The 27,289-nt window shown below is 55.1% G+C and overlaps 1 protein-coding gene and 1 long non-coding RNA gene across 3 annotated transcripts; both read left to right on the top strand.

Moving 5' to 3' along the window:
• Positions 1-4,766: 4,766 nt before the first annotated feature.
• Positions 4,767-9,841, top strand: PTMA (prothymosin alpha). 2 transcript variants are annotated; one of them, XM_086335499.1, is made up of 5 exons: positions 4,767-4,995; positions 7,825-7,896; positions 8,157-8,250; positions 8,776-8,849; positions 9,092-9,841. In XM_086335499.1, exons 1-5 carry the CDS (start codon positions 4,951-4,953, stop codon positions 9,137-9,139), a joined length of 333 nt encoding a protein of 110 aa, XP_086191625.1. In that variant the 5' UTR covers positions 4,767-4,950; the 3' UTR covers positions 9,140-9,841. The 2 variants fall into 2 exon arrangements, with proteins under 2 accessions (XP_086191625.1, XP_086191621.1); XM_086335495.1 differs by having other exon boundaries at positions 8,154-8,250.
• Positions 9,842-23,609: 13,768 nt separating this feature from the next.
• LOC147377674 (uncharacterized) lies at positions 23,610-24,646 on the top strand. Its single transcript, XR_015140256.1, has 3 exons — positions 23,610-23,703; positions 23,808-23,892; positions 24,269-24,646. It is a non-coding gene; the product is annotated as an uncharacterized LOC147377674 (long non-coding RNA).
• The last annotated feature ends 2,643 nt before the right edge of the window (positions 24,647-27,289 follow it).

Raw genomic sequence — 27,289 nt, 5'->3', positions numbered from 1 at the left:
ACAGGGAAGAAGGCCTGGGAAATGGTACAGGCCGGCAGAAGATCCCTGGAGACACCAGGGCATGTGTGCTCAGGGGGTGGCCAGGGTCGTGTACACAGCACACACCCCTCGCCCCAAGCCTCCCCAGAACTCCAGTCTGGCATCAGTTTGGGATTAGGCCTTGAACTTCAAGAGATATCCCCCTCCCTCTCCCAACCAGGCAGGAGCCTTTGGGTGGCCAGACCTGTGTGGGTACCAGGGCCTTCTGGCCCGGCTCCCCGGGAGGACGGGCAGGCCCAGGCGTGCTGCACGAGAGAGCAGGCGTGTGGAGGGCGGCTCTTACACAATCCCATCCGGGCTCGGCAGGGCGGGAGAGTTGAAAGGGCCCTGGCAGCTCCCCAGGCCCTGATGCCTGGGCAAGGAAACCACAGCCCTAAACTCCTGGGTTTCTAAAGGCGGTTCTTTTGGAGGCTTGTTCCTCTCAGACTCTGTCCTTCCTCTGAGGCCAGAGGGGCTGCTGAGGATGTCAGGCACCGAGTCACAGGCTTCCAGAAACTCAGCTCGGCTGGTGCCCTCCCTTCCCACCAAGTATAGGAAGAATTTGCTGAAGACATTGTTCCTTTGTCCAGAGTCCTGCGAAAACTGTGAAGCCAACCCACTTAGGTACAGATGGCAGCTGGAAAGTGGAATCCTGAGAACACTGACAGCTTTCCTGGTTGTGCCAGACCCTATTTTTAAGCACTTTCTGCATATGAACTCGTTCAGTTCCCACCAGAACCCGTGGAAGGTAGATACTATTCTTGTCATCTCCATTTTTCAAAGGTGGGAAGATAACTCTCCCAAATTCACACGGAGAGCATATGGCAGAGCTGGGATTTGAACCTAGGCAGCTTTACTAGCATTTATATTCTTTCTGGTCTGTTGGGTATCAAAATTGTGAGATGACCAATTAGGAATATGTTGGAAATGGCTTTGGAGCAAGAATTGCAAACTTAAGTGCCTACAGGGTGAGGCAACTGAAAAAAATGTGTGCCCCAGGCCAGCAGAGAAAGGCCTGTCGTCCAGCTGAGAGTGTGCAGGCCATACAGAGGTGTCCCTCGTGCAAATTCCCTAAAACCAAAACTAGCCTGGAGGCCAATTGGGTCCCCTGGCTTAAAGTAGCTCTAACCTAAGCCAGTGCGCCTCAGGCTGTAAACGACCAGGGACAGGACATGTGGGCTCCCAAGGCATTACCAGTTTGTCCTGGGGGTGGGGGTGGGGTGTTGAAAGGTCACAGAAGCAGCAAAGGGCAGAGAGGCACCAGTGAGTCAAAGTGACAGGGGAAGGGGATAACAACCTGTTCAGAAAGAGCAAAGGAGGTGAGGGGTTGCCTGTCACTGGAGATACGGGGCTTTTTCTCTTTTTGGCTGTGCTGAGTCCTCACTGCTGCACTCAGGCTTTCTATGGCGGCAGCAAGTGGGGGCTCCACAGCATGGGTGCTAGGCACATGCGCTTCAGCTGTTGCGGCTGGTGGGCTCCAGAGCACTGGCTCAGTAGTTGTGGCACCTGGGCTTAGTTTCTCCACATGAGAGCTTCCCAGACCAGGGATTGAACCCATGGCAGGAGGATTCCTAATCACTGGACCATCAGGGAAGTCCTGGAATGAGGCTCTCCATTAGCCTAAATAACGCCTTCACTTACGAGGTGTCAAATACCACATGCCTTCAAATACCACATGCCTACGGCAGGAAGGAGGTTCAAGGCCATAGCTGATTCAGGGCTCATTTAACAACAAAGATTCCTCCACTCTAAGGTTTTAGCCTCAACTTGGTCACTGATTCACTTGGTTATCCCAAGTTCCTTGCTATAATCCCTTGGTCCGCTTTCCTGACCTGTTAAAAAGGAGAGTGATAGCATATTAGAGATTGAACCTATAAATCTGCCGATTTTCAGTTGGTTTTGACATTCAAAAAAACATCAGTTTCATAAAATCCAACCCTATAATTGTCCTACCTACTTTGGAAAGTGCGGAGAATACCTAAAAATGCTTGAAGCATGAGCCAGAGGCTAACTGCCACCTACACAGAAGGCACCCAGTGTGTGCTCAGTGAAGGGAACGCTGGTTCCAGAACCAGGTGGGCATGAGCCTTACTTACCCACCTAGCCAAGCCAGCTGCACAGGGACAGCGTCAGGCAAAGCAGTTCTTCGAGGGAAATTCACATTCACCCAGTTCCTCCCAGGATCTGCCCCCTCCCCTCGACTCCCCTCCCCCGTTCACTAAGGTCAGAATCCAGAACAATCGTGACCAGTTTTCAGCCGTGGACACAAGAGACGACTGCCCAAGGCCACTATCCAGATAGGGAAGAAGACTCAGTCGCTCAAATGCGGCACAGAGCAAACTCTCAATGCATCCGCGTTTCGTGGACAAAACAATCCCTTCCAGGGTAACGAGAGTTTAAGGGTCGCGCCGCAGGAGGCTCTCTTGTACCCCAGGTAGGAGCCGCACAATCCCTCCACCTCTCGGGATAACGTGATACAAAGGAAGGGTCGCCGCCGCAGCTGCCAAGGAGACCCTTCCTATTCTGGGGCGAAGGGCGGCCCCGGTCTCCGTCTCAGCAAAGGCAACTGACGGCTGGCGGGAGCGGAGTGAACAAAAAGGTTGGGACGCGTGGCCCCGGGGGACACCACTTGCCAGTCCTTTGGTTTGGCAGGCGCCCGCCCTGGGGGAGAATCGCACCTCCAGCCATCGGGGCGCCCTGGGGCAGGGCGGGGACCCGGCGGGCGCCCCACCTCCGCGGTTGCGTACCCAGGACAGGATGGCGACCGCCAGGCAGCGGGAGGTGGCGCGGTGCCCTGTCCTGTCCAGCACCTGCCCCACGTTCCCTTCTGCCAGAAGACAGGGAGTCCGGGCTTCTCTTTTCCCCAAAGGACAAACTCGCTCGGGAAAGCCCCCACAGGCCAGCGGCCAGAAAGTCAGATGTAAACGGGGATGCGAGCCTGACAAGCGAGCGACAGGGGCAATGGGAGGGGACCCCGACCCGAGTGGCGCCCCGGCACTCCGCGCCTGCTCCCGGCTGGGCAGCGGAGTCTGTGGCCCGAGGTGGGGGCAGCCATGCGAGTGCGCGCTGAGCTTAGTTAACGGGGGTCTCGCGGTGGAAACAGGACCACGGGTCCTTGATTTAAATAAAAGAGAAGGGCGACCCACTCAGTCTCTCTTCTCGCCCCCCGACTTCAAGCCCTACTGGACTTGGCAATCGTCCCTCCTCCCCGATCCCAGACTCCGGGTTTTCTCCATTCCCAAATCGGCGGCCCCCAAGAGACAGACAGAGGAACCTGCCAATGGCAGGACGCAAAGCGTCAACTTTGTGTTCGCCCGCCACTCTCAGCCAGTGTGCGCTCGTTTCTCCCGAGTCCCGCCTTCCGTGTCGGGCGCCCCCTTCTGGCAACACGAGGATGAACACTATCTGTCGCCATCTTGTGTGTGGCACAGGTATTTTTTCTCTCGAACGTCTTTGCACTCAATTCGATCTTTCCTGCCACAAAGCCGGTGTCTCAGTTCGACAGCCAAGTGCAACGGCGATAAGAAGAGGGTGGCCTACGGTTTTTGGATCGTCCGAGTGGGTTGGGTCGCCACGTCACGCCACGCTCGCCGAGCCCAGCGCCATCTTGAGTGTGGCGGCCGGATGGTTCCCCTTTTCGGACTCCGCGTGTTCCCTAAATGGCGCCCAAAACTTCAAGGAGCCCCCAAGGACTAGCCCACCCGATCTGAGGGACCATTACTTCCCCTCGAATAACCTAGCAAGGAAATGTTCAAGTGCCCTTCACAGAGCTTTAAGTGGGGCGGGAGAGCGACAGACTCGAAGGCCGGGTCCTGGAAGCATCTCAGTAGCTGTCGCGACGGCAGTGACCGCTCGGGGCAGGCGCAAATCAGAACCCCGAAGTGCGGGCACCCGCTGTGTGTTGCGACGCCCGTGGGCTGTTCAGCTCGACGACGGAGCCCATGCCGGCCCTCGAGTCCCCTCGATGCACGAATACCCCCAATGTGAATGCTTGGCACGAAGCCCACTCGTCGGCTGGCTTTGGCGGCGGGCGCCTAGGCTGGGTAGGGGGCGAAGGGGTCACCTCCCCAAAGACTCGGGGCACCCAGAACTGGACGCGGATAGAGGACGTAGGGGGTGGCCCAGGTACGCGGGCCTCGGCCTCACGCCCTCATCGCTCGTCGTGGGGTTTTCCACCGACTTGCGCTGGGAAAATTCGTGGTGGAATGTGCCAAGGCGCGGGGGTGGAGGAGTGAGCATCCCCGGGCACTACGCAGGGTACCGCCCGGGGCGAGCACAGCCCAGCACCCGGCCTGCCCCTCCCCCTCGCTGGCAGCCGTCGTGTGGGCCAGCCGCCTCCTTCTGTTCCCTTCCCCCGTCCTTCCGAGCAAGCGCGGGGAGGGGTAAGGACGGAGTGGGGGGAAGGTGGGGGCTGGGCGGGCAGCTTTGCCGCGCTTTGGCTTTCTGCGTCAGCAGCACCGAGCAAAACAGCGGCGGGAGCGCGCGCCCTGAATGCGAGCGCGCGCCCCTCCCCCAGCGGCGTCGGTGCCGCCGAGACCCGGCAAACTCAGACCCCGAATGACAGGGCTGCCGGCGACTGCGCAGCACGGACGCACCAAGGCACTGCCGCTTTAAGCATGCTTGCCCATTGTTCGGAATCGAGCCAATGAGCGAGCGCCCGCTCCCTGCCCGCAGCCAATGGCGTTCGGGCAAAGGAGGCCGAGCGCCGCCCACTAATCTATATTAAAGGTTCTGGCGCCGCGTGAGTTCCCCACTGGCTGCTCTGAAAAGCCATCTTTGCATTGTTCCCGTCTCCGGCTTCCCTGATCGCCGCAGCCACCTCCGCCGCGCGCCATCTCCGCCGCCGCGGGCTCCGGCAGCTTTACCGCCAGAGTCCTCGAACTCCCGCTTTTCTTCTCAGTCCGTTGCATCGGATCACCGGAGTGCCCCATCATGTCAGACGCGGCCGTGGACACCAGCTCCGAGATCACCACCAAGGTGAGGTTAGACGCCGCCCGCCCGCCCTTTTGGGGTCCGCGCGCCGCCACTGCCGGAGCGGTGTTTGGCGCGCCGCACCCGGCTCTGCCCCGAGCCCGCTGTTACTCCCATTCGCTGCGGAGCCCGCCCGCTCCCGGCCTAGGGTACTAGGTAGCCCACTCTTTGTGCGCGTGCGGGGGAGGGGGCGGGAAGCGCCGTGGGCAAACGTGATGCCCATCCGGGAGTGACCTGAGGGCCCTCAGGGACCCGGAGATGCGAGTGCGGAGGCCGACAGGCTCGAGGGGAGGCTGCCGCACGGGCTCCCGAAACTTGTTTGTGACTCTTCGGAGTCGCGGCCGGAGGATAGGGACCTGGCTGGGGGGTCGTCGGCCCACGGGGCGCGCTGAGGTAACTTTGAAACTGGAGCGCTTTTGGAATCGGAAGTGCCGGGGTTGGGGGGGCCAGCGTGTGCGGGCGCGGGCCGGCTGCGGGAAGTGGCGGCTCCGTGGCGAGCGCCCATCCGCGGCGCTGCTCTTTGTTAGGCGCCGGGCGGCCGACTTTTCGCGCCTTATACTGGATCCGAAGAGGTTTATCTGGACTAGGCTCCGATAAGGCGGAGCGGGGCGGCGGGGCCGCGGTGTCGGTTGTCTTCCCGCGGAGGTGTGAAGGTCTCCTCCGCCCTGGCTGCCCCCGGGGAGGGAAGGTGGGTTTCCCGGGGTGTGGAGGAGTGTGCCGGGAGCAGCCGCCCAGCCTCAGTAATTCACCAGTGGTACCAGGCATCGCTGAGGAGGAGGCGAGCCCACGCGCTGGAGGGGAGGAAACGAAAAGTGAAGGATCGGCGCGCCGGGGCGACGATGGGCGCCCCCCGCGGCTGCCCGGGGGCACCAAGTGTGCGGCTGCTTCGGGCACTGCGCGGGCGAACAAAAGCTGCGGCCACGACTACCTTCTTGTGGACCGAGCCGCGCGCCAGGGGCTGTTGAGGCCCGGTGATGCGGCTTCACTGCCCTCGGTTTTGAGATCCTGCGCGTTTGGCGCAGCTCCGCTCCTGCGCGCCGCGTCGGTCCCGCTCCCTGCCCTGGGGAGTGTCTCCGCCCTCGGCGGGAGCACGGCACTTTGAGGAGGAACCGCTTTTTTTTAATCCTTTGGTCCTTATTCGTGCCCCTGCGGAGACAGGCGCGAGTCACCTTGGCGTCTCCTTAACTCCTGTGCCCCTGCCGTCACCCCTGGTTCTTTCCCAGGGGCGACTCCACGAGAGGAGCAGGGCTTGGGACACGGATCTCCGCCGGGGCTCCCTCCGGTTCTCTCTGGGCCCAGCTAGGGAACTAGTTTGAAGGAGAGGGTCAGCCCTTCCCAGCGCGGGCGTTCGCTTTTCCCCCAAGGTGATTTCCCGCTAGGAGCCCTAAGTGCCCCTGTTGAATGCGTCTCCGACGGCCTCCGGCTGCGGGACTGCTAAAGCCCCGCGGACTTCGGGGCGGCCTCCCGCGGGACTTTGCCCGCCAAATACAGAGACGTAGGCGCGCGCATCTAGGCCTGCGAGGGGAGGCGGCGGGGGCGCCCAGAGGCCCGGAAAGACTGGAGACCAACTGGCGCGCGCCCGGCGGTGCCGGTGCAGCCAGCGAGCGCCAGGTCTCCAGGGTCAGGGGCGCACTCGGAGGCCCCGGGGCCACGTGCTCCGCGCGCGCGGTGCGTGCAGAGGCCCGCGCGCAAAGCCCGCCGGGCGGGGGTGCGCGCCTGCGCGCCACGACCTCCCCGCCCCCACAACTCCCCGGGGCTCCGGCCGCCAGGGGGCGGGAGCGGGCGGTGCCGGGGTCCGCGCTGTGTCGGACAGGGAGCAGCACCAGGAGGATGGGGCCGGCAGGTGCCCCGGCGCCCTTCACCGGAAGGCGCCCGAGCAGCCTCCGGTTCCCTGGCTGCTCGAAGCCTGTTTGTGTTGGCGGCAGAGTGTGCCGCACTGGGTGGAAATAATTACGGGGCTGCGGGGTACTCGCGGCGGCGCTGCCCCTTGGGGCTCGGGCGAGGCGCGGCCTGACGGACACCGAGCTGGCCCTCGGACGGGCGAGAGAGCCACGGAGGGACATTTTGGTGCTCCCAACTGCCACATTTCAGGGACTGCGCGTCTGAGTGCAGCAAGGCCTCACTCGGGCCCAGGAGTGTTGTCGCCTGAGCCCGCGCCCATGTCCAGGGCTGTGGTCTGCCTCCTCCTGGGATGGCTGTGGCTTACGGAGGGATCGGTGGGATTCTGGTACCTTCAAAGAAAGCCCTGCGCTTGCCAGATCGTGGGCTCCGAGCTCGAGCTCGGCTGCGGGGCCTCTGGCTGGAGAAGCGGCTTCCCCAGTTTTGCCAGTTAGTTCCCTCCCATTCCCTTCCCAGGCTAGTCCACCCACGGGAATCCTCCCGCAGTGTCAGGGCCCTCCCCCATTGCCTTATTTATTTATGGCACATACCTGCTGTCTTCCAAGAAGGATTTGTGAGAGGCGGAGCTCTCTGGTTGGAAACAAGTCTGTGATGAGAGAGTGTGAGTGAAGTGTTCCCGGGCTCGTCTGCCCGGCCAGACAGGTTTCGGTCTGTGGTGCTACATGGCTTCTTTCCTAAGAAGCATGAGTAAAGGTGCGGTGGGAACCGCTGTTCTGGATCCATTTTTTAAAATGTGTGTGTTTTTAAGGGTAGAGAAGTAGGATGAGATCCCGGCCACAGACACTCAGTATTCTTTGCTCTCTCCCACCTGTAACTTTGAGCTTGTAATTTGGGACATCAGGATTGGCACTGAATCCCTCCTACCTGTAGGTCTGGGCCCCTTTGCCAGCCCTAGGCTACTCAGAAGACTTACTGGTTCCCTTTTCCTTTTTGAAGGACTTAAAGGAGAAGAAGGAAGTTGTGGAGGAGGCGGAGAATGGGAGAGAGGCACCTGCAAATGGGAATGCTGTGAGTGTCTGCTGTGGTCATGACCCCCAGCAGCTCCTGGCCTGGACTTCTTACTTAAGACTTTGGGCTTAATCAAGGGTGGGGCAGGGGGGCCAAGGCCTTGGCCAGTTCTGTACTGGGATCTCTGGCTAGAACTTCAGGGGGCATCTCTCCGGGGGTCTGGTCTGTAGAAGCCCAGGGCAGGGTCTGGAAGAAGGGACGTTGGGGGCAGAGTGATGTTCTGTCCTCATCAACAAGCTGTTCTGCTTTCTGTCGAGGAGAATGAGGAAAACGGGGAGCAGGAGGCAGACAATGAGGTAGACGAAGAAGAGGAGGAAGGTGGGGAGGAAGAGGAGGAGGAGGAGGAAGGTGACGGTGAGTAGCTTTGTTCCTCTAGTACCTTCTGGTCTTTCCTAGCAGATGGGGAGGGACTGGGGTCTTCCTGGGGCGGGGGGTGGGTCCAAGGGACCACTTCCAACTGGGCTTGAAGCCGCAGAGCCGGCATCTTTCTCACTTTAGGCCAGTGACTGTGGGGCTGTGCCCCCAGCACCATGCTCAACGCCCACTGGAGAGTGCCCTCCATGCCCCGATCAGTTGGTTGGTGGGGCTTCTCTGGTTTCACTTGGGTCTTCTTACCTCTGACGACAAGCTGCCCGTGATGGGCAGTGTGGGTGCAGCGACTGCCCAGTTTGTCAGGCAGCAGAGATGGCTCAGCGGCACTCAACCCTGGTTACTCTCTTACTGGAGATTGCCCAAGGAGCTGCAGTTTTCCTGTCATTGTGTCCACCCACCCCCCACCACCCCGTTGTTGGCTACCACTGAGTGGGAGAGTCCCAGGACCCACTGTGCCTGGTTAGTTGAGGAAGGCAGAGCGGTTTACTTGGGCTTTGTTCTCACCAGGTGAGGAAGAGGACGGAGATGAAGATGAGGAGGCTGAGGCAGCTACGGGCAAACGGGCAGCTGAAGATGACGAGGTGGGTCTGGTCTGGCTTGAGTTGGGCGAGAGGGCTAGGATCTGAGACACTAACACTGGAGGGGCTGATGGAACTTAAGTGGTTATAAGATGCAGTGTATGGTCCTTCTCTTGAGCTGGAGTGGGAACAGGGGCCCTCTGGAACAGTGCATGCCTGGTTTTAGTTCTGCCAGCGGGAGTTCAGCCAGTGGGTGGGCGGGCCCAGGGGATTGGAAGAGGCCTTGACAATCCTTCCCTTCCCAGGATGACGATGTGGATACCAAGAAGCAGAAGACTGATGAAGATGACTAGACAGCAAAAAAGGAAAAGTTAAACTTAAAAAAAAAAAAGGCCGCCGTGACCTATTCACCCTCCACTTCCCGTCTCAGAATCTATAAACGTGGTCACCTTCGAGTAGAGAGTCCCGCCCGCCCGCCCCTGGCGGGCAGCGCCACCCACAGACGACAGCGCTCTCCACCACCCAACCAAAACCACAACGTGAATTTGCAACAGGGGAGGAAAAAAGAACCAAAACTTCTAAGGCCCTGCTTTTTTTCTTAAAGTACTTTAAAAAGGAAAATTTGTTTGTATTTTTTATTTACATTTTATATTTTTGTACATATTGTTAGGGGTCAGCCATTTTTAATGATCTCGGATGACCAAACCAGCCTTCGGAGCGTTCTCTGTCCTACTCTGACTTTACTTGTGGTGTGACCATGTTCATTATAATCTCAAAGGAGAAAAAAAACCTTGTAAAAAAAGCAAAAACAACAACAAAAAAAAACAATCTTATTCCGAGCATTCCAGTAACTTTTTTTGTGTATGTACTTAGCTGTACTATAAGTAGTTGGTTTGTATGAGATGGTTAAAAAGGCCAAAGATAAAAGGTTTCTTTTTTTTCCTTTTTTTGTCTATGAAGTTGCTGTTTATTTTTTTGGCCTGTTTGATGTATGTGTGAAACAATGTTGTCCAACAATAAACCGGAATTTTATTTTGCTGAGTTGTTCTAACAAAGCTGTCTCAGGCCTGGTTTTTCTGTTTTGGTTTCTTTAGGCTTTCTCCAGAGGTGCAGGGGCAAGAAGAGGGGAGGATCTTGAACTCTGACCCTGCTGTCCTTCCTGGGGACAGTGGGTTGGAGACCTCAGTTGGGGGGGTGTGCCCCTTGGCACCAGGGTCTGGTGGGTGGCCATCCTGTAGTCAAGGACTGAGCTGCAACTGGCTAATGGGGATGTGATGGGAGCACTATAGAGCTATGGGCTGAAGGGGGAGCCACTTACCAGCTTCATCCCTTCCTAGGATTGTAGTGAGAGCATCTTCACTGAAGTTGTTTAACCTAGTTTCATTGGAAAGGTGCTGACACCTCTATACGCTGGGGAAACAGGCTACATGCAGGGCTGCCCTCTGGATCCAGGAGGTGGGGTAGGGGGTGGTCCAGGCCCAAGTATGCACTCAGGGCCAAAGATCCCAGAGATGCTACCTCCCTATGGGACAGCTGCTAGCTGTGCCCTTCACCTCAAAGGCCTCACTAGATTATCCTGGCCACTGAATGGCTCCCCCTGGTGGTGGCATGTGGCACCTTCTGGTCCCTTAGGACATACATTCCAGGATACTAATGCAGCCTAGGTTCAGTCACTAAGAGCTAAGTCATGTCTGACCATTGGGACCCTGTAGATTGTAGCCTGCCAGGCTCCTCTGTCCATGGGATTTCCCAGGTAAGAATACTGGAGTAGATTGCCATTTTCTTGTCTAGGGGACCTTCTGGACCCAGGGATTGAACCTGGGTCTCCTGCATTGCAGGCAGATTCCTTACCAAACTTGCACTTAACTCAAAATTCCGATCTCCAAAATAAATACCTTGGTTGGGGGAGAGACACCCTGCCCCTTCAGCACAGTAAGGGGTGATAGGTGAGCTGCTCGGAATTTTCAGACAGGTGAGGAGCCCTTTTAAGAACCTAAGGTCTACAGATGAGCCTCATATGTGTGGTGGGAGGGGTCTACAGAGGAGCCTTGTGTGTGGTAGTGGGGGGGGTCCAGAGAGGCGATTCATGTGTGTCTTTGTGGGGGTCCACACAGGAGCCGTGTGTGTGTGGTGTGAGGGGTCCACAGCAGAGCCTCCTGTGTGGTGTGACGACTCCAAGGCAGAGCCTCGTGTGTGGTGTGAGGGGTCCACAGAGGAGACCTGTGTGTGTGGTGTGAGGGGACCACAGCTGAGCCCCGTGTGTGTGTGGCGTGGGGTGTCAACAGCTGAGCCTCGTGTGTGGTGTGAGGGTCCACAGCTGAGCCTCGTGTGTGTGGTGTGAGGTGTCCACAGCAGAGCCTAGTGTGTGTGGTGTGAGGGGTCCAGAGGGGAGCCTCGTGTGTGGTGTGAGGGGTCCACAGCGGAGCCTCGTGTGTGTGTGTGGTGTGGGGGGTCCACAGAGGAGCCTCGTGTGTGGTGTGAGGGGTCCACAGCGGAGCCTCGTGTGTGGTGTGAGGGGTCCACAGCGGAGCCTCGTGTGTGTGTGTGGTGTGGGGGGTCCACAGAGGAGCCTCGTGTGTGGTGTGAGGGGTCCACAGTGGAGCCTCGTGTATGTGGTGTGAGGGGTCCACAGCGGAGCCTCGTGTGTGGTGTGAGGGGTCCACAGCGGAGCCTCGTGTGTGTGGTGTGAGGGGTCCACAGCGGAGCCTCCTGTGTGGTGTGAGGGGTCCACAGTAGAGCCTCGTGTGTGTGGTGTGAGGGGTCCACAGCGGAGCCTCGTGTGTGGTGTGAGGGGGGGTCCAGAGGGGAGCCTCGTGTGTGGTGTGAGGGTCTACAGCGGAGCCTCGTGTGTGTGTGTGGTGTGGGGGGTCCACAGCGGAGTCTCGTGTGTGTGGTGTGAGGGGACCACAGCTGAGCCGCGTGTGTGTGGTGTGAGGGGTCCACAGTGGAGCCTCGTGTGTGTGGTGTGAGGGGTCCAGAGGGGAGCCTCGTGTGTGGTGTGAGGGGTCCACAGCAGAGCCTCGTGTGTGTGGTGTGAGGGGTCCACAGCGGAGCCTAGTGTGTGTGGTGTGAGGGGTTCAGAGGGGAGCCTCGTGTGTGGTGTGAGGGTCCACAGCAGAGCCTCGTGTGTGTGGTGTGAGGGGTCCAGAGGGGAGCCTCGTGTGTGGTGTGAGGGGTCCAGAGGAGAGCCTCGTGTGTGGTGTGAGGGGTCCAGAGGGGAGCCTCGTGTGTGTGGTGTGAGGGGTCCACAGCGGAGCCTCGTGTGTGGTGTGAGGGGTCCACAGCGGAGCCTCGTGTGTGTGGTGTGAGGGGTCCACAGCGGAGCCTCGTGTGTGTGGTGTGAGGGGACCACAGCGGAGCCGCGTGTGTGTGGTGTGAGGGGTGCAGAGGGGAGCCTCGTGTGTGTGGTGTGAGGGGTCCAGAGGAGAGCCTCGTGTGTGGTGTGAGGGGTCCAGAGGGGAGCCTCGTGTGTGTGGTGTGAGGGGTCCCCAGGGGAGCCTGGTGTGTGGTGTGAGGTGTCCACAGCGGAGCCTCGTGTGTGTTGTGAGGTGTCCACAGCGGAGCCTCGTATGTGGTGTGAGGGGTCCAGAGGGGAGCCTCGTGTGTGATGTGAGGGGTCCACAGCGGAGCCTCGTGTGTGGTGTGAGGGGTCCACAGCGGAGCCTCGTATGTGGTGTGAGGGGTCCAGAGGGGAGCCTCGTGTGTGGTGTGAGGGTCCACAGCGGAGCCTCGTGTGTGTGGTGTGAGGGGTCCACAGCGGAGCCTCGTGTGTGTGTGTGGTGTGGGGGGTCCACAGCGGAGCCTCGTGTGTGGTGTGAGGGGTCCACTGAGGAGCCTTGTGTGTGTGGTGTGAGGGGTCCACAGCGGAGCCTCGTGTGTGGTGTGAGGGGTCCACAGCGGAGCCTTGTGTGTGTGGTGTGAGGGGTCCACAGCGGAGCCTCGTGTGTGTGTGTGGTGTGGGGGGTCCACAGAGGAGCCTCGTGTGTGGTGTGAGGGGTCCACAGCGGAGCCTAGTGTGTGTGGTGTGAGGGGTTCAGAGGGGAGCCTCGTGTGTGGTGTGAGGGTCCACAGCGGAGCCTCGTGTGTGTTGTGAGGAGTCCTCAGCGGAGCCTCGTGTGTGTTGTGAGGGGTCCTCAGCGGAGCCTCGTGTGTGTTGTGAGGGGTCCACAGCGGAGCCTCGTGTGTGGTGTGAGGGGTCCACAGCGGAGCCTCGTGTGTGGTGTGAGGGGTCCACAGCGGAGCCTCGTGTGTGTGTGTGGTGTGGGGGGTCCACAGCGGAGCCTCGTGTGTGGTGTGAAGGGTCCACAGAGGAGCCTTGTGTGTGGTGTGAGGGGTCCACAGCAGCGCCTCGTGTTTGGTGTGAGGGGTCCACAGCGGAGCCTTGTGTGTGTTGTAAGGGGTCCACAGCGGAGCCTCGTGTGTGTGTGTGGTGTGGGGGGTCCACAGCGGAGCCTCGTGTGTGGTGTGAGGGGTCCACAGAGGAGCCTCGTGTGTGTGTGTGGTGTGGGGGGTCCACAGCGGAGCCTCGTGTGTGGTGTGAGGGGTCCACAGCGGAGACTTGTGTTTGTTGTAAGGGGTCCACAGCGGAGCCTCGTGTGTGTATGTGGTGTGAGGGGTCCACAGCGGAGCCTTGTGTGTGTGGTGTGAGGGGTCCACAGCGGAGCCTCTTGTTTGGTGTGAGCGCTCCACAGAGGAGCCTCGTGTGTGGTGTGAGGGGTCCACAGCGGAGCCTCATGTGTGTGTGTGGTGTGGCGGGTCCACAGAGGAGCCTCGTGTGTGGTGTGAGGGGTCCACAGCGTAGCCTCGTGTGTGTGGTGTGAGGGGTCCACAGCGGAGCCTCGTGTGTGTGTGTGGTGTGAGGGGTCCACTGAGGAGCCTCGTGTGTGTGGTGTGAGGGGTCCACAGCGGAGCCTCGTGTGTGGTGTGAGGGGTCCACAGCGGAGCCTTGTGTGTGTGGTGTGAGGGGTCCACAGCGGAGCCTCGTGTGTGTGTGTGTGTGGTGTGGGGGGTCCACAGAGGAGCCTCGTGTGTGGTGTGAGGGGTCCACAGCGGAGCCGCGTGTGTGTGGTGTGAGGGGTCCACAGGGGAGCCTCGTGTGTGGTGTGAGGGGTCCACTGAGGAGCCTCGTGTGTGTGGTGTGAGGGGTCCACAGCGGAGCCCCGTGTGTGGTGTGAGGGGTCCACAGCGGAGCCTTGTGTGTGTGGTGTGAGGGGTCCACAGCGGAGCCTCGTGTGTGTGTGTGGTGTGGGGGGTCCACAGCGGAGCCTCGTGTGTGGTGTGAGGGGTCCCCCTCGGAGCCTCGTGTGTGGTTGAGGGGTCTCCAGCGGAGCCTCGTGTGTGTTGTGAGGGGTCCTCAGCGGAGCCTCGTGTGTGTTGTGAGGGGTCCTCAGCGGAGCCTCGTGTGTGGTGTGAGGTGTCCACAGCGGAGCCTCGTGTGTGGTGTGAGGGGTCCACAGCGGAGCCTCGTGTGTGTGTGTGGTGTGAGGTGTCCACAGCGGAGCCTCGTGTGTGTGTGTGGTGTGAGGTGTCCACAGCGGAGCCTCGTGTGTGGTGTGAAGGGTCCACAGAGGAGCCTTGTGTGTGGTGTGAGGGGTCCACAGCGGCGCCTCGTGTGTGTGTGTGGTGTGGGGGGGTCCACAGCGGAGCCTCGTGTGTGGTGTGAGGGGTCCACAGAGGAGCCTCGTGTGTGTGTGTGGTGTGGGGGGGTCCACAGCGGAGCCTCGTGTGTGGTGTGAGGGGTCCACAGAGGAGCCTCGTGTGTGTGTGTGGTGTGGGGGGTCCACAGCGGAGCCTCGTGTGTGGTGTGAGGGGTCCACAGCGGAGCCTTGTGTTTGTTGTAAGGGGTCCACAGCGGAGCCTCGTGTGTGTATGTGGTGTGAGGGGTCCACAGCGGAGCCTTGTGTGTGTGGTGTGAGGGGTCCACAGCGGAGCCTCTTGTTTGGTGTGAGCGGTCCACAGAGGAGCCTCGTGTGTGGTGTGAGGGGTCCACAGCGGAGCCTCGTGTGTGTGTGTGGTGTGGCGGGTCCACAGAGAAGCCTCGTGTGTGGTGTGAGGGGTCCACAGCGGAGCCTCGTGTGTGTGTGTGGTGTGGGGGGTCCACAGCGGAGCCTCGTGTGTGGTGTGAGGGGTCCACTGAGGAGCCTCGTGTGTGTGGTGTGAGGGGTCCACAGCGGAGCCTCGTGTGTGGTGTGAGGGGTCCACAGCGGAGCCTTGTGTGTGTGGTGTGAGGGGTCCACAGCGGAGCCTCGTGTGTGTGTGTGGTGTGGGGGGTCCACAGAGGAGCCTCGTGTGTGGTGTGAGGGGTCCACAGCGGAGCCTCGTGTGTGTGTGGTGTGGGGGGTCCACAGAGGAGCCTCATGTGTGGTGTGAGGGGTCCACAGTGGAGCCTCGTGTGTGTGGTGTGAGGGGTCCAGAGGAGAGCCTCGTGTGTGGTGTGAGGGGTCCACAGTGGAGCCTCGTGTGTGTGCTGTGAGGGGTCCAGAGGGGAGCCTCGTGTGTGTGGTGTGAGGGGTCCACAGCGGAGCCTCGTGTGTGGTGTGAGGGGTCCCCCGCGGAGCCTCGTGTGTGGTGTGAGGGGTCCCCAGCCGAGCCTCGTGTGTGTTGTGAGGGGTCCTCAGCGGAGCCTCGTGTGTGTGCTGTGAGGGGTCCACAGCGGAGCCTCGTGTGTGTGTGTGGTGTGAGGGGTCCACAGCGGAGCCTCGTGTGTGGTGTGAGGTGTCCACAGCGGAGCCTCGTGTGTGGTGTGAGGGGTCCACAGCGGAGCCTCGTGTGTGTGTGTGGTGTGGTGTGGGGGGTCCACAGAGGAGCCTCGTGTGTGGTGTGAAGGGTCCACAGAGGAGCCTTGTGTGTGGTGTGAGGGGTCCACAGCGGCGCCTCGTGTTTGGTGTGAGGGGTCCACAGCGGAGCCTCGTGTGTGTGTGTGGTGTGGGGGGTCCACAGCGGAGCCTCGTGTGTGGTGTGAGGGGTCCACAGAGGAGCCTCGTGTGTGTGTGTGGTGTGGGGGGTCCACAGCGGAGCCTCGTGTGTGGTGTGAGGGGTCCACAGCGGAGACTTGTGTTTGTTGTAAGGGGTCCACAGCGGAGCCTCGTGTGTGTATGTGGTGTGAGGGGTCCACAGCGGAGCCTTGTGTGTGTGGTGTGAGGGGTCCACAGCGGAGCCTCTTGTTTGGTGTGAGCGGTCCACAGAGGAGCCTCGTGTGTGGTGTGAGGGGTCCACAGCGGAGCCTCGTGTGTGTGTGTGGTGTGGCGGGTCCACAGAGAAGCCTCGTGTGTGGTGTGAGGGGTCCACAGCGTAGCCTCGTGTGTGTGGTGTGAGGGGTCCAGAGGGGAGCCTCGTGTGTGGTGTGAGGGGTCCACAGCGGAGCCTCGTGTGTGTGTGGGGTTTGGGGGAGTCCACAGCAGAGCGTCGTGTGTGGGGTGTGAGGGGTCCACAGCGGAGCCTCGTGTTTGGTGTGAGGACTCTCAAGAGTCTTCTCCAACATCACAATTCAAAAGCATCTATTCTTCGGCGCTTAGCTTTCTTCACAGTCCAACTCTCACATCCATGCATGACCACAGGAAAAACCACAGCCTTGACTAGATGGAACTTTGTTGGCAAAGTAATGTCTCTGCTTTTGAATACAGTATCTAGGTTGGCCATAACTTTCCTTCCAAGGAGTAAGCGTCTTTTAATTTCGTGGCTGCAATCACCATCTGCAGTGATTTTGGAGCCCCCAAAAATTAAGTCTGCCACTGTTTCCACTGTTTCCCCATCTATTTACCATGAAGTGATGGGACCAGATGCCATGATATTAGTTTTCTGAATATTGAGCTTTAAGCCAACTTTTTCACTCTCCTTTTTCACTTTCATCAAGAGGCCCTTTAGTTCTTCTTCACTTTCTGCTATAAGGGTGGTTAATGTGGGGCAAATAACTGAGCCCAGCTGGGCCTCCATCTCCTACTCTGCCTGAAGGCAACACTAGCAAGAGGCGTGTGCCATGGCCCAGAGCTGCCTTTCCTAGGGTCTTAAGTCTGCACTGTGAGCTCTCCACACTCATTTTCCCATCCGTACTGCTCACCCCTCCAAAGGTTTGGTCTGGAACAGACCCTGCTACCTTTGGCAGAACCCACTTCTCTGTAGTCCTGAGTTTAGTACACAATTTATCAGTGCCTGCGACGTGTCCTCGGGATACAGGGTCACCTGGATCCTATTCAAGTTCTCTCCAAGGGGAAGGACAGGATTCTCAGGAACCCCAAGTTGGAAGATTTGTGGGGAATGGGCGCCCCCTGGTGGACATAGAGAAACTGCATGTAGCTCTCCTGCGTTCAGCACCTTCCAGGAAAGAGCCATTCTGGGCCCTGGCCCCTAGCAAACGCAGGCTTGGCCAAAAACAAGATCTTCCTCCCTCTCTGTTGCTGTAACTCCAGTCAGACATGAAAGTCGGTGGTCATTTCCCAAGCCTTCCCTCTGGTCCATCTCAGGGTTCTGATCCTTGTTTTCCTGGAGTGGAGACCGCAGGCCTCCCAGAGCCAGAGCTGAGGCCAGGGTTGGCTCCTCTGGAGTCATGGGAGTCCCCTGGATTCTGGACCCTCTTGTTTCAAACTCCCTCTTGTTTTAAAGTGTTAGTCGCTCAGTCATATCTGACTCTTTGCGACCCTGTAAACTGTAGCCCACCAAGGCTCCTCTGTCCATCGCCCTTCCCTTCTCCAGGGAATCTTCCCGACCCAGGAATCGAACCCGGGGTCTCCTGCACTGCAGGCAGATTATTTACCGGCTGAATACCAGGGAAGCCCTCTCTCTTGTTTAGTTCTGTTGAAATGCATGGTGTACAGAGCGTCCTCCTAGGGCAGGCACAGCTTTTGGCCATCTCTGGGCCCTATTGTAGGACTCCACACAGTGGCTGCTGCTCTGATGAGGCTCTAGGGCCTCAACTGATTGGATTTGGGGGTGGGGGGCGGGAGTTCCCAGCTGTACTCCCTGGAACTCTGCCTCCCTTCCAGGCTGCCCCAGGCCCAAGGTCCAGGATCTGGGGTCACCTCTCCACAGCTCCGTTGCTGGCCCAAGGGCCCAAAGGCCTCCCAGGTCCCAGTCCTTCCAGGACCCTGATGCCCAGTCTCCCCTGTGGCCTCCCGTGTCTTGGAGGCAGCCTGAGGCAGCCCTGCTTGCCTCAGGTCCCTGGCTACTCTGGTCTCTCCTAGTGGAAGTTGTTTTGTGAGGATGAAAACCCCAGTAACAGCTTTACTTGAGTTGGTCCAGTTCTGCTGTGTGGCTGCTTGTCCCTCCCAACTTCAACACTTTGTAGGCAAGGAGCTATACTCAGCCTATGGAGACCTCAGTCTATGCCCACAGGGTTTGGTCTGAGCTCAGAGAGCTGATGAAGGCTCAAACAAGGAAATAGAGGTAAAACATTCTAAAACCGCCTGGGACATTGACCTTATATACTGGGTGAATGATATGTGCATTATTTATGGAGATGGCCTCGCAGCCACTGACTGTTGTGGGATTCCACGAAGTTCTGGGCAGAGCCAAGAACCCAGTTAGAAGGGTGTATGTGCCCTCGGGAGCTTTCCATCAAGGCTGCTGCCCATAGCAACATGAAGTGCCAGGTGGTCATTTGAGACAAGCTCATTTCACATGCACCATGCTGGGGCCCAGCTGTGAGGCTCTTGGCAGCAAGCAAATCCCTTGAAGGAAGCAGATGCTAGTGAGGATTCCAGAAGGTACTGGGGACATCTGTTGTTTTTGCGACCAGCAATCTTTACTGTTCTCTTGGCAATAATCTCCTGAAACTGTCCAGTCTGCCTCCTGGATAATTTCCCCTCTCCCAATCTTAATCAAGCCTCACAGGAAGGATGTGGTTTGGTCCTGGTCAATCAGTGCCTGGAAGCCCCCTCTGGCTAAACAGATTGGCTCAAGTTGATCCAATCAGAGTGAGACCTGAGATTTTTGCCTGAGTTGCTGGGAAGAGAACAAATTTGATTCTGAGCCTTGGGCATTGAACTTGGGCAGCTGAGTAAGAAGCTGAGGCTGCAGCCCACATGGATAGCAGCAGAGTTGAGCCAAAAGGCAGAGGAACCCTGAGTTTTCTGATGACATTGCTCGAGCCCCTGAGTCTAGCCATGCCTGAAGCTAGAACAATCTTTTGACTTGTTAATTATACATGTCAGTAAATTTCTTCCTAGCTTAGGCTGGTTCACGTTGGGTTTTCTGTGGTCTCTGAGTCATACCAGTCAACAGGTGAATACAGGGCTCCAGGCTCTGGTCTCCAAGGCCAACCAGGCTTCCATGAACAAAGACAGCCTGAAGGAGGAGGAGCATGGAGGTGTGGGGGATTGCTTCTCTGGTGAGGTTTTCAGGTTGAGAGGGAACAGAGGGAGGTGAATCAGCCTCAGAAGAGGCTGTGATGCTCATGGCCTAGCTCTCAGCAGGATGGCAGAATACTGCTGGATTCATTCTCAACTGGGGGTGGGCACTGGGGAGAGAGGGCCCGGGTCATCTGAGCTGCCCCTCATGTATCACCCGCCTGGAGACCCCCTTTCCCTCATCTCTAGTCCCAGGACTCTCTGGTTCTCTGATTTCCCAGCAACTCACTGAACTTCCAGCATTCCCACCTGTGCTTCACAGTCTAAGTCTCACTGAACTAACTTGATTGCTCTTGAAGGCCAGAGGTGAAAGGTGAGACTCTCTGTCTTTATGCCTCCTGGTGCCTCCCAACTGTCTCTCTGCTTCAAGTTGGGCCTGAGAGGTGAGATCCCCTGTGTGCAGAACTGCTAGGCTAACCAGTGTCCAAGTGTCTTCTTTCCACAGAACTCATGGGGTCTTATTACCAAGGAGTCTCCAGAAATAAGGTTTAACATGCAGCTCTTCCCAAGTTTATCTGACCTGTATTTTTTTCATAGTAAGTCTATTAACATGTTGAAGGACATTCATGTCCTGAAAAAGCTGCTCTTGCACAAGGACCATCTCTAGGGCTCAGGGAATATTTGCTGAACCAAGCAGATGATGGGAAAGGATTCCCTTGGGAACTGGTTCCACAGGCGGCCTGGGCCCCTGTGCCCACAACAGTGGCCCTTGTTAACACAGCCTGGGAGGTGACCTATCAGTAGATTAGGGGGATAACAAAAGGGGAACTGGTACAGACCCTTCTAGAAATGCTCTAGAAAGCATTTGACCCAAAATATCAAGATTCACAAAATAGGTACATACTTTTTTTGTGATAGAAATTCACCTGCAATGCCATTCTGCATCCTAGAAAAATCTCTACCCCCTCTCATCCTACTTGCCAGTCTCCCCACAATGTCCCAGATCTGACTCTCGTGGTTTCTACTGGAGCCCGGGGCTTGGCCTGCTGGGCAGTCACCCATCCTCAAAGAGGCTGAAGAATGGTGGGAGTGGGGGGGAGGGAGGGTGTTCCTTGTCCCAGGGGGGAGTGACAGTGGCTTCTACCCTTTGTCAACATTGTCCCTGGTGAGCTGCTCTACTCATCAACCTACTAGTGAGTGTCTCTCCCCAGGAGAAGCTCCTTCCTTTCCTTGGAGACCAGTGTGGTCTGACCCATTTTAAAATTTATATTTATTTTATTTATTCATTTTTGGCATGTGGGATCTTAGTTCCTCAACTAGGGATCAAACCTGTGCCCCTTGCATTGGAAGTGCAGTCTTAACCACTGGACCACCAGGGAGGTCCCTGAATCCATTTTAAAGAAAAAACATTTTACTGACCTTGGCACTTAAGAGGTCCCATTATTAGGTGGGTGGGCTTTCTATTATTTTCCTGTTCTGCTTGGGGAGAGGGTGGGAGTCCTGCCAAAATAACAGACTTGACTTTTAAATGGTAGTCTCTTGTTATGCAATGACATTTTTCAGATGGGTACTCCCAGTGGCTACTGGCCTTCCAGGTAGGTCAAGGAGGTGTTTGTGAGCAGAGGCAAGATTTTCCTCTGCAAATAATTGTGTGTCCTCCAGAACATCACCAAATCCACAATGGAGCTACCAGAATTCTGGGTCATAATGATACTATTTGAGATCCTGGAAACACTGAGGATCACTATTGGTCATAAAACCATTTCAGTATCACGAAACATCTACTTTTAAGTAAATGTGAACCCTCCAAGAGCTTCCCAGGTGGTGCAGTGGTAAAGAATTGGCCTGCCATTGCAGGAGACACAAGAGATGCACGTTTGATACCTTGGTCAGGAAGATCCCCTGGAGTAGGAAGTGGCAACCCAGTCCAGTATTTTTGCCTGGAAAGTTCCATGGACAGAGGAGCCTAGTGGTCTACAGTCCAAAGGGTTGCCAAGAGTCTGACGTGACTGAGGGACTGAGCATGCATGCACGCATGCACAAACCCTCCAAGAAAAACCTTAGCCTAATTCTACCAAATACATTATAGATGGTTGCTGAATACAAGTCAATTAAAAGAGAGTAACACTTCGTAGACAGTCTGCTGGAAGAGATGAGGTGGATTCCAGTTGTAGCCAAGGGTTGTGGTCCCCAGTAACCAATATGTATGACTGAAAATGTACCAGGAAAGAAAAGAAATGACCATGATCAACGTCTGTAATAATAGCACAAAGCAGTGGAATGAAATTCTTTTTCTCTAAACAGGTAGACCAATCACGTACACCTTTATTATACAGGGGTGTCCTGTGTACCACGCAGATGGCATACTGATAGCTCAGAATACACATTTTATCCCAACACAAAAGCAATAATTATAATATACCTGAAACATTCAAGGTGACAATAATTTTCCTTATTCCCTTATAATTGAGAAGAGCTGTTGGGGGTTGATTTGCATAAATCAAGTCACCTAAGAAATCATTCTAAAAAAATTGAGTAAATGCTATTTTTTTAACTTTGAATACATTTCCTCCAAATAACTGCAAGACTTTAAAAGCATTGCATGGAAACACGCAGCTGTTTCAGAGCTCGGAGCTGGGTGCTCAATACCCATTTGTTGGTACTGCTGCCAGTGATGGTGATATTTGTGTGTTTAAGTATGTTTCCAATCCTCTGAAAGACATAATTTTAAACTAAAGGTTTTATCAGAGAGCTGCAAATGCTCTCTGTTCACAGAAATCTTTGTGTCTCAGAAATGTTTTTCACAGTGCAACTAGACTGAAACAAATAACAATTCTCTTTATTAAGTAGTTAGGTCCAAACAACTTATTCAGTATTATAATGTCCTGCTTACTAGCCATATTATTTTGGAAAAAGAAAAGCCACATAAATAGAGAGCAAAAATATTTTTATTTCATTTATAATCACAAGGACTTACGAATGGAGTGTGTGTGCCTGTGGCACCCGGCACAGCTTTTTCAACCTGGAGTTAGATTGGACCACACCCCTCATTTCCTTTTCACAATGATTTTCAGCAGTGTGTAACAGATGTCCTGGACCATTACATTGCTTTTAAAAACTAAAAGATCCTGTGCCACCCCTGTGGACTCACTGTAGTGCCCTGGGGTGCCTCAGTGTACAGATTGGGAAACAAATGTATTGGGTTGGCCAGAAAGTTCGTTTGGGTTTTTGGTATGCTGCCATGGAAAAGCCCAAACAGACTTTTTGGCCAACCTGATATTTACTATATTTCTGCTTCTCACTCCACTGCATTGCATTTATCAGGTTCTTCAAAGCCATAGTCAAAGCTGCTCAGTTTCATACCAAATAAAAGCACCTGAAGGAGCTGCTAAGCGGCTTTATGTTTTCACTTTGAGGGCCATTTTAACGGTGCGTTTATGGAAGGCGCTAAAACGAGTGTCAGGTCACTAGCCAGAAATTCTAAAAATAAACTCGCCAGTACACAGGGATTGGTGAGCATATGCGCGCCCTGGGGCGCTCTCTGGTTGTGGTGTGAAGGATAAATGGGGGTTGGGGGCAGGCATGCCGCTGGCTGGACAGGCCCCAGATGGTTATAGGAACTTTAGCAGGGGTGGTGGAGATAGAGGACACGATGGGGGAGATGCTTATGGAAGCTGAGTCAACAGGCTCCCGTCTACTGGATGGCGGGCAGCCCACCCTCCCTACTGACTTCCAGAAGGCCCCATCATCCCCCACACCTGGGCAGATTAAAAAAAATAATTATTTATTTGGCTGTGCTGGGTCTTTTGTTGCTGTGCAGGTGTTTCTCGAGTCTCCGCGAGCCGGGGCTCCTCTCTAGTTGCGGTGTGCGTGGGCTTCTCACTGCAGTGACTCCTCTTGTTGCCGAGCATGGCCTCTCTTGAGCTCGCCGGCTTCTAGTTGCAGCACTCGGGCTCAGGAGCACAGACTTGGTAGCTGTGGTGCACAGGCTTAGTTACTCTGTGGCGTGTGGGATCTTCCCAGATCAGGGGTCAAACCTGCAGGAGTTGCATTGGCAGGCAGATTCAACGGCTGAGCCACCAGGAAAGTCCCAGGCAGATGTTTCTATACAGCCATCCCCTCCAGGCCTGAGGGGTGGAGAGCAAGGATGTCAGCGTGGGAGTCTGTGCCCTGCTTTCTCCTCACCCTCCTCTCCATCCTTCACCAGGTGGAAGGGGCAGGCGGTCACTCCTCCCACAGGGCAGTGCTTTCCCCATCACACCCGGAGGTCTTTGTAGTATCAAGCTTGGCACATCTGGTTCTTACTTTGTTGATGACAGGTTAAAAGAGTGTAAAAAATCTTTCTGTTTGAGTCAAACCTGGCTTTCCAGACTGCTGGCTTACTGCGGGAGCTTGTCAATCCTTGTTTCGGGGTCAAGGGCTGAATGCTGACTTCTTTCCGTTTTTTTCACCTCCTCATTTCAGACATGCTGCCACTGCACTGCTGTGTTTTCTTCAGAGCAAACTGATTACCATCTGAAATTATCTGCTTTCTGTCTCTTCTCATTAGGCTTTCATGGTAGGGACTTTGCTCATCTTGTCCAGCAAGTGTCTCCATCACTTAAAACAGTGTCTGGCACATAAAAAGTGCTCAATAAGTATGTGTGGAGTGAATGTATAATGCTTAAAGAATTTGACATGTTTTCAATATATACTAACTAACAACAACAACAAAAAAATCCCAAATTTACCAACATTTTAGGGACAGGGCAGCTGGAAGAAAATGAAGAGCCTGCAAAGTAACAAGGAGCAAACACTCAGGAAAGGGGCTCCCAGGACCCCAGCAGGTAAAAAGCAAGAAGGGCTTGACGGGGGCAGGGGCTCAGTGGAGTTCTCTGATGCCTCAGAAGAGGTGGCCACAGGCCAGGTGAGACAGCAGAGGGTCAAGCAGTAAATGAGAGGCAGGAGTGCAAAGAGTGTGAGGAGATAATTCTGGGGAACTTGACTCTGTGGAGAAAGAAAAGGATGAAGCAGGAGCTGAACTCTATGCAGGACTGAAGGAAAGCCTTTTTTTTTTTAATTCATCTTTTTTTTAGGGTAACTTGAACATGTTTTGTCGGCTGAGAGTTGAAGGATCCAGAGAAGAGAGGGCTTTCCTGATTTTTTCTGCACTGTGTGTCATCTCTTCCTTTGAATGCCCACCCTGTCCTTTTCTCGTGGCAGGCATTTATAACTGCTCAACTGGAGACGACACTCGGAAATGCAGACCTGTGCTCTCTAACTGGTACACAGTGTGGCCTGAATGGGCCAGATCCCCTCTGCCAGACTGCGCGTCCTCCAACTCCCACGCCCACCTGGGGCCAGACTCAGGGCTTCACCACATGCCCCATCACAAAAACCACCCAGCACTCTGGCCCGTAACACAGATGGGAAGGTGGACGAGACAGTTGACTCACATCACACAGGAAACCTTAACCAAAACTTTCTAAATAGAAGTCTGTGTTTGAAAGAGTCTCTTAAGTTGCTGCCTCGGGCTCTTGTCCTCCTCTAAAGATGACAAAGTTCCTCTGGATGGCCCCAAGCAACTGGACAGGTCAGAACTTGCACAGGTCAGAATAGGCCACTTGCACAAGTCAGAACTGGGACTGCCTTTGTTCCTTAAGCATGCTGCTTGGAGATCTCAGTTTATCTTATGGTCACCAGTGGACATATTATGTCTCTAATACTCACTGAATGCCAGTATTTTGGATTTAAAAAAAATGTGAAAGTGGGTCAAGCTTTTATTTTGCTTTCCAAAAATGCCTTTTCTCAGCATCAACCTGTTTCCTTCCTTTTTCCTGGACTGTCTTCTCCCTAGCATCCACCCAGGGAAGGCTCTCGGGCCTGGACACATCCTGATGGAGAAAGGACTTCCCAGGTGAGGCTTCTCCACCTGCTTAGACTTCCTTCACTGCCCTGCTCCACTCACCCACCCAGCCAGCACTGTCAGGGAAATACTGGGTTGTATCTGTATCCCTGTTGAAAAACAGGGACAGTGCTGTATTTCAAAGATTGTTCCACAGACCACCTGTAGCAGAATCAGCCGGGGTGCTTCCATAGGCAGGTATCTGGGCCTGATACCCGCTAAGTCATCATTCCTGGGGATGGGCAGATGTCCATAAATGTTAGAGAAACAGTGGCTGTACACTGTGCCAGGTCTGATCTGAATGCATCTCCTTCCAATAACATTTTGTGATCTTTAATATATCCACCCCCAACCCCACACAGATTTTCAGGCATTTGGACGAGCACTCACCCTACAGGGGCTGACCTGAACCCACCAAGGATCCTGGTCCCTGCAGGTCCCGTGTCCTCTCTTTCTGCCTGGCCTGTACCACCTCCCTTTTCCTCCCACCATAGTATTCAGCCATTCTCCCCATCAGTTCAAGTCCCACCCGTGCTTGGAACTCCTTGATTGGCATTGTTCCCAAAGCACACACTTTTCTTCCTTGTTTGTTTCATGATTTGCTGCTGTTGTTCAGTCACTCAGTCACGTCTCTTTGCAACCCCATGGACTGCAGCAGGGCAGGCTTCCCTGTCTTCTACTATCTCCTGCAGTTTGCTCAAACCCATGTCCATTGAGTCGGTAATGCCATCCAACCATCTCATCCTCTGTCATCCCCTTCTCCTTTTGCCTTCAATATTTCCCAGCATCAGTGTTTTTTCCAATGAGTTCGCTCTTTTCATCAGGTGGCCAAAGTATTGGAGCTTCAGCTTCAGCATTAGTCCTTCCATTGAGTATTCAGGCTTGATTTCCTTCAGGATTGACTCATTTGATCTCCTTGCTCTCCAAGGAACTCTCAAGAGTCTTCTCGAGCACCACAGTAAAAAAGCATCAGTTCTTTGCACATGTTCAATATTTCCTGAGCACATGTACCTTGGAGAGATGGCAAGCTTCTAAGAAGGACTGGGCCATGGTTCTTTTTGTTTTTCTCAGAGCAGCTAGCAGAGCAGTGCTAGCTGGGTGGGTGAGTGGGGCAGGGCAGTGAAGGAAGTCTAAGCAGGTGGAGAAGCCCCTTGGGAAGTCTTTTCTCCATCAGGATGTGTCCAGGCCCAAGAGCCTTCCCCGGGGGGATTCTGGGGAGAAGACTCAGTCCAGGAAAAAGGAAAGAGACAGGTTGATGCTGAGAAAAGACAAGGCATTTTTGGAAAGAAAAAGAAAAGCTTGACTCACTTTTATCTTTTTTTTTTTAATTCAACCTTTGGTATTTAAAAATTAGGTTTTGAAGATAACAGATCTAAGAATGGAGTCATCACTGAAAGATGGAGATACAGTACTAAAAATGTTCTGCTTCTCCCACCCACAGATGCAAACAGGCCCTTTGCGGTAACAGATGGAAGGAGAGCAGGGATCTAGGAGCAGGGGCTCCACCAAGAGGGCCCACTCAGTGTATTTTCCCTCCTCTGGCCTCAGACCTTACTACTTTAGGAACCAGAAAAATTTGCTTAAAAAAATTTTTTTTTTGGATGTAGACCATTTTTTGAAGTCCTTTATTGAATTTGTTACAATATTGCTTCTCTTTTAAGTTTGTTTTCTTGGTAGTGAGGCATGTGAGAAGGCATGTACATTGGAAGATGAGGTCTTAATCCCTGGGCCTCCAGGGTAGTCCCAGAACCAGAAGACTTTTCATTGCTGGTATTTTATAAAGGACAGTGAAGGCTACTGATAGTTCACAGGTAAGTTCATAAAAAAGAACCCTTTCTTGTTGTTCTCTGTGTGTGTGTGGTTTTTTTTTTTAAACTCTTTTGGCCACCCTGCTTAGCATGTGGGATCTTAGCTCCCAATCAGGGATCAAACCTGAGTCCCTTACATTGCAAGGCAGATGCTTAACCCCTGAACCACCAAGGAAGTCTCCAGAAGAACCCATTTTAGTTTTCTTTCCATTGTCATACTTAAAAGCACTGCAAATATAACTTCTGCTCCCCTACACGGGCTCCCTCTGATTGCGGTTTTCAACGTCTCCCAGTATCCCTCCTCATCCAGGTACTTCCTCATCACTGTTCTCCAGGTGAGTTTAGGGAGACCTTTTCTTCATTTTGTAACTTCTAGTGTCTCGTTTAGGAAGGTAAGAGTCCTTACTCGACCAACTTAGGACCTCCAACCTCTCTGGAAACCTCTTGAACAAATGCACATTATAAAAGAAGGGGAAAAGTTAAAAACAATAGACAAATGGAGGGCACATGTATGTTGAAGACAGCCACTAA

Source organism: Bos grunniens, chromosome 2, assembly GCF_055505025.1.
Source record: "Bos grunniens cultivar Pamir isolate PY7600 chromosome 2, Bosgru_T2T1.0, whole genome shotgun sequence".
NCBI classification, from domain to species: Eukaryota; Metazoa; Chordata; class Mammalia; order Artiodactyla; family Bovidae; genus Bos; species Bos grunniens.
This window is presented reverse-complemented; position numbering and strand designations above follow the sequence as displayed.

Bases quoted from the DNA above. Each gene is read 5' to 3' on its own strand.
- PTMA (XM_086335495.1), top strand. From the start codon at position 4,951: ATGTCAGACGCGGCCGTGGACACCAGCTCCGAGATCACCACCAAG. The intron at 7,897-8,153 runs GTGAGTGTCTGC...CTTTCTGTCGAG, and splicing joins CACCTGCAAATGGGAATGCT to GAGAATGAGGAAAACGGGGA. The intron at 8,251-8,775 runs GTGAGTAGCTTT...TGTTCTCACCAG, and splicing joins GGAGGAGGAGGAAGGTGACG to GTGAGGAAGAGGACGGAGAT.